This window comes from Pundamilia nyererei, unplaced genomic scaffold (genome assembly GCF_000239375.1).
Source record: "Pundamilia nyererei isolate P.nyererei 1_Seehausen unplaced genomic scaffold, PunNye1.0 scaffold00061, whole genome shotgun sequence".
In the NCBI taxonomy this organism is placed as follows: Eukaryota; Metazoa; Chordata; class Actinopteri; order Cichliformes; family Cichlidae; genus Pundamilia; species Pundamilia nyererei.
Genome location: NW_005187462.1, coordinates 2,352,430 through 2,358,328, shown reverse-complemented (window position 1 = coordinate 2,358,328; position 5,899 = coordinate 2,352,430). Strand labels below are relative to the sequence as shown.

At 43.2% G+C, this 5,899-nt stretch overlaps 1 protein-coding gene across 2 annotated transcripts in view; it reads left to right on the top strand.

The window, feature by feature from the left end:
• The window catches only part of LOC102200571 (uncharacterized), an 11,418-nt gene extending 8,541 nt beyond the window's left edge, over positions 1-2,877 (top strand). For both annotated transcript variants that reach the window (XM_005734994.1, XM_013911342.1), the window contains exon 5: positions 2,409-2,877. In XM_005734994.1, the coding sequence (XP_005735051.1) occupies positions 2,409-2,564 (156 nt within the window). In that variant the 3' untranslated portion in view covers positions 2,565-2,877. The remainder of the gene's footprint in view (positions 1-2,408) is intronic.
• Positions 2,878-5,899: the final 3,022 nt, after the last annotated feature.

The following is a 5,899-nucleotide window of genomic DNA, read 5'->3' as shown; positions in this document are numbered from 1 at the left end:
TGTACCTCTGGTGCAAATTACTGACCTCTGTCATCATTTTAAGTGGGGGAACTTGCACAATCGGTGGCTGACTAAATACTTTTTTGCCCCACTGTATGTAGACACAGTCAAGACAGCCTGCAGAAGTTCACAGAGTATCGTGGTTGTTGGTGGCAGACGGGCAGCTCAGAGTGTTCGTTAATACCAGACCACAGCTGACAGGAAGAAAACAGGGACTCGAATAACAGCTTGTTACAACCAAAGTGTGCAGGAGAGTGTTTCTGAATGCACAACAGCAGCAAGAGCCCACAGCTGCTGCTGTCAGCTAAAAACAGGAAACTGGTGGTACAGCTCACCTACTTTAGACAATGGGAGACTGAAAAACATCGCCTGCTCTGATGAGCCTTGATTTCTGCTGCAATGTCGGATGGAAGGTCATAATTTGACGTAATCAACATGAAAGCTTATATTCATCCTGTCATAGGTTGTTTATACACCACAGCGTCTGGACTGTTGCTTCTGTCCATCCTTCATAAAGATGGACGTGTTACACGGGACCTGGAATTTAGAAGTTCACCGTCCAGACACCCAGTGTGAGAGAGTCAAGCTAAACAGCCGCCGCTGTGATAGCTGTGTTCAATGCACCGTCTCAAGCTGCAGCTTAACTAAAGGAGTCAAGATGATATCTGGGACTCTAAAATGTGCCGTCGCCTGTTATCTGTCAGCTCCGTCTTTGGCAGATGCCACCCTTCCACCATCCATCAAAGCCTGATGTGTTTTTATGTGATGTTAGCATACTCTGAATGCTGACAGTCGGTTTGTAACAGCGCTGTGTTGAGGCGGGTGACACGTTTCATCACCTGAAGGTCTGCCTTTGTCTCCCGGGGGAGATCTCAGTAAGACAGACCAGCAGCACAGAGAGCAGAAGCCTCCAGAGGGCAAACTGAGATAATGTCACCGCGTTCACCTCAGGAGGAAACGCTCAGAGGGGAACTAGTGGACTACTTCTGAAGTGTTTGTGTTTCAGGCCAGATAGGCTGATGGGTTTCTTGAGATGGAGAGTGACCCTGGGTCCTGAGGCTCACGTGTTGTTAGCAACACATTTAAACGCAAACACAAAAGAAGTGCAGAGAATAACCGTAAATCAGAAAGACACAGATTCGCCGCTTGCTTTCCTTTGTTGTCATACTTACTGAACACAAAAACATCTGCTTTGTGTCAAACACTCTTTCTAATGAAAATGCAATGATTTGACCATTTCATAGTAAGTCAGGGGAAAGAACAAAAACTGAGTCAGAAATTAAGTGTTTACGGGAGGTTTATAAAGTAAAGTTAGCCATCATGACTGACCTGAAAACAGTTGGATTGAGGTACTTCACGTGGTCTGGTAAAGGCCTAACAATAATGGAGCAAAAACCCTAACAATCAGATGACCCCGTATGAGCAAGCGCTTGGTGACACTGGCAGGATGAACTTCTGTGGAACAACCAGGCTCAGGGAGGGGCAGCCATCTCCAGAAACTGTACTGAAGAGAGCCAGAGTTTAAAAACAGCTTAAATGCAGTGTTGGTTATAAACGCATGGAGAGTAAATCCAAACTGGGAGTTGGTACCACAGGAAAGATTGGATTCTGGATTTACCATTGTGTAAAGCACAGTGGCTCCAGCACACAGCCCTGTGGAGCGCCATATTAGCCTTAGTGTGTGAAGAAGACTCCCCATTTACACGAACTGAGTTTATTAGATATTATTCAAACCCCTGTAGAGCTGTACTGTTAACACTACTAGTGTGTTCTGATATCTACAGTAAGTTACTGTGATTATCATAATTAGGGTTGAAGCACTAATTAATAGCTGAACTTCGCCCCAGCCTGCAGGTTTCTTCCACAGGAATGTGTCTTTCTGTGGCAGCAAGCATCTGTAACCCAGTGGGCTATTTATCCCCTTTTACCTACTTTTCCACATACAGACTTGATGCTTTGATTAAATGCTGACTATATCTACAATATCTAACGAGCTGCCCAAGGAAATCAGGTCAGATGAGTTGAAGGCAGCTTACACTGCCTCTTAAACCATACTTTACTGCAGAGGCTTCAATTTCAGAGTCTATTTCTAAACTGTTTAAATGCCTTTGTGTATTGGGGTGGTTACTATGTGCTCTGGTGCGTAAGTATTGATACCAGGGAGTATTTGGTAAAGGTGTGATAAAGTTATTGGTATGCATGATGGTGAAAATGAGTGTTTTTAATGCATGCACTTCACAGGTTCAACTCTTGTAGCGAACAACCGGGTGGAAACGCCATCAAGTCCCACCTTCCTTCAGTATTCCTGACTCCAGCGAGACAGCGATCACGTCTAAATGTTTTGCTCTGGATCTTCTCGTTATGCCTCATTCTTGTGTTGCTGTTATTTGGTTTGTGTCTGACTGCAGGTGCTGGAACGGCTACAGCAGAAAGGTTTCTTTATCACAGGGTCGTGTGGCGGCGGAGTGGATTCCTCCCTGTTTAGTGAATACGTCCTGCGACGGGAGATCCAAGGCAGACGCCCCCTGATCCTCAAAGCAATAAAACAGGAACTCCTGCATTAAATTCAGAAGACCTGATTGCACATCTGTTCTGTGCAAGTGCGTGGACAGTTTGTCACGTGACACAGACTCCCTCACTGCAGCAGAACAGTGAAACAAAGCGGGACGTGCGAAACGTGGTCTAATCTTCAAACGTGAACGTAAGGTAGCACCTGAATTAGAAGACAACACAGCCATCCTTTCACCAATTTATTTCATCACATTGATGCAAGATATGTTTTCCTTCCTGTGATTCCCAAAATTGTCCACATTAACTGTCAGTCTGTGTCACGCTACCAGAGTGAAATCCAGCCATTACAGTAAATAAAGATTTTTCAAAGAATAAATGTTTTTAATAAGTTGTGATGAAATAAAAACACGTAAGAGTTGTTTTTTTAGATTTGTTGGAAATCAAGAACTCGATTCTCGTCTTTAAAGGTATTCAGACCTTTAACTCTGCGCTTTGTGAATGCGTCTTTGGCAGCAGTGACAGCCTCGGGTCTTCCTGTCTGCTCTTCTCGAGCTTAGATTGGATGAAAGCATCAGTTCTGTAGTCCCGCACACGCATGCGTTATATGTAACCAATGCTCATTTTCTCCTTTAACGCACACATATGTAACCATGTGGGCCTCACACAAACATTTCAGATGTGAGGCAGTGGCCCACAGATCGTCAGAAACAGGTTTTCACAGCTGATGCTGGTTTCTGTGCTTTCAACAGTCGCATTGAACAGTGTAAATATGAAGGCCTTGCCTGCATGAACCTTTACATTCATATTTAATACTTGCGAAGACCATCAGTTACTTTTACCTGATGCAAGCGTGACAGGTTTATTTTTGGTACGGCAAAAAAACAAAAACGTGTAACAAACCGAGCTTCTCAGTTATATTTTTAAGCCTTAATTTCATTTATGGCATGCAACCTTTTTACTGTAGAGCACAATTCTTCTCCTCATGCTTTGAGAACTTACAAGAATCTACAAAAAAAAAAAAAGAAATGAATGTATTTTGTATTTGGTTTTTCAAACGTGTTTTAAGGGACAGCGAATCAGTCCCACATTGTATGTTCACGTCATCTTTTGTTTTGCATAATTACCTGTAAGATCATTTTATGAATGAAGTACTGAGACTCTTTAAAAGGCTAAATGCACAAAGTTTTATTTTGAAAAGGCAAAACTTTGATTCTTCATTTGTTAGTGGCATCGTGCACTTTGAACAGCTCAGACATTTGGAAAATGTGCTTGTCTGACATTAAGAGGACAGATCGACCTCATATTCATGTACAAAGGAACAAACGTTAAATAGAAATCTCCTGCCGCTGTGCAAACGGTTAACTAACACGAGTAGCCATCAATCAGATCACAACAAGAAAACAAAGGAGCACATTTTCCAAACGTTGAGCTAATCGTGTAAAAATATTAGGAAAACTGGTTTGATGCTGCTTTCTGGCACTTCCATGATGACACCGGAGTGCAGGGAGGCTTCACGCCAAACAATTATGTAAGAAACCACAGAATGCTTGAGAGGACCTGGTTCAATAAAAGACATTTGCCACATTACATGTTACTCTTTATTACCTGCTGTGCTTTAACTATAACAGCGTCTGATGTTGGGATGTCAAGTTCAGCTAAACCAGAGTTTGCAGTTTTACATTTAACCGAACCAACACTGCGTGTGTGTAAATGACATCCTTAAACATGCGTCCACAGCTATAATCACTGCGTCTCCATAATCGACTGCAGTGTTGATCTGTGGTCATGGGCACAGCTGCCTCGCCACATGTTGGCCTTCAACTAATATTACTGAGAGAAAACGTTGAAACAGATCTATAAAAACAAAGCAGTGGGATTTAACTATGTCATTCTTCATCCATCAGACGTGTTCATAACCCTACTTGTCTTTTCTTGTTAGTCGCAGCATAGATCTAAAATGGAGCAAAAGGTGTCCGAAGGAAAACTAAAAGACTCGACGCCAACAAAGAGCAAAGAAATCCCTGCTGTTAGGCTGCTGATGATCCGAGATGTGATTCCAGGTTTATGAACCAAAGAACATTTTCACATTTGTCCTTCACTCTGGGCTCATGTACAAACACCTGTAAGCACTGAACTGGACTCTGCAGTGTAACAAGCAGCAGGATCAGTGCCGGGATCAGCAGCACGTTGCCGGGATCAGCAGCACGTTGCCGGGATCAGCAGCACGTTGCCGGGATCAGCAGCACGTTGCCAGGATCAGCAGCACGTTGCCAGGATCAGCAGCACGTTGCCGTACGTGAAAATAGCCCCGCTGCTTGATCCATTAATCTCAGTCAATGCTTTTGTGATGGAGTTTATGGTCTTTTTAATCTTACAGACCTATTTGTTGCACCACTTTGTTCACTTTCTCAGTTATGGTCTCGTTAGCGTCATAATGGAGACGAGTCGACCGTGGCCACGGTGACACTCGTGTGGTAAAATTCATCTTTTATAGTCTATTGTTGTCTTACTGCGGAGGCTGCAGTTAAATATTGACAAGTCATTAGCTAATGAACGTTACGTAGTGTGTTTCTGAGTCTAATGGAGATGCTGTTTGACAAAAAAGTTGTATTCAGTGACTGAGCATACAAAGCCATTAGGAGCCAATCGCAGGAAAGCTCAGATTTTTGGCATCTGACTTAATTTTCTGAAGTTTTGTAAGACTAGAAATGTCAGGTTTGTGGGCGCTTCCAGCGGGCTGGTGCTTCTTCATGCTACCTGAAAACATCTTGCTAAGGTTATTTAAGATTGTTCCCTGGCTGTTGGTGTGGATGCAAGCGACAGGCCAGAACTGCACCGCGTCACTGAGTTCAGCTACTTTTGGCTCAGCCTGCTACGCTTAATTACAGCAATGAGCTATCAGACTGACAGCATCGTGCCAACAGCCCATGTTACAAATCAAGTCTTTAAGTAATTGTAGCACTGACCAGCTACACTTACCCTCACATCAAGCAGTCACACAGCTGATCACCTTCCCAGTTTAGCCAGGTTCATGGACAGGTATCCTGACAGTAGATCGTATATTTTACAAACTATGAGAAAAATCATGTCATGGTCTCACAACTTGCAGCGAAGAAGAGAAAAAAGTAAGAAGTGAAGAATGTCCTTAATTTCTTTCCTTAATAAGTGCAAGTGAATATTTAGTTGGGCTGCTTCAAGCTACTGACTCCGGGTCCAGAGTCAGCCTGAGACTCCGATTTATTATTTTTTCAACCTTCATGAGCCTAAAAACTCAGAGGTAAAACTACAGTTTCCTGGTTAAGCAACAACACTTCCTTTGCACTACAGTCTTCTGTCGCAGAGGAAAGAATCTGCAACTGTAGGTAAGAAACAAAGACACAGTGAGATG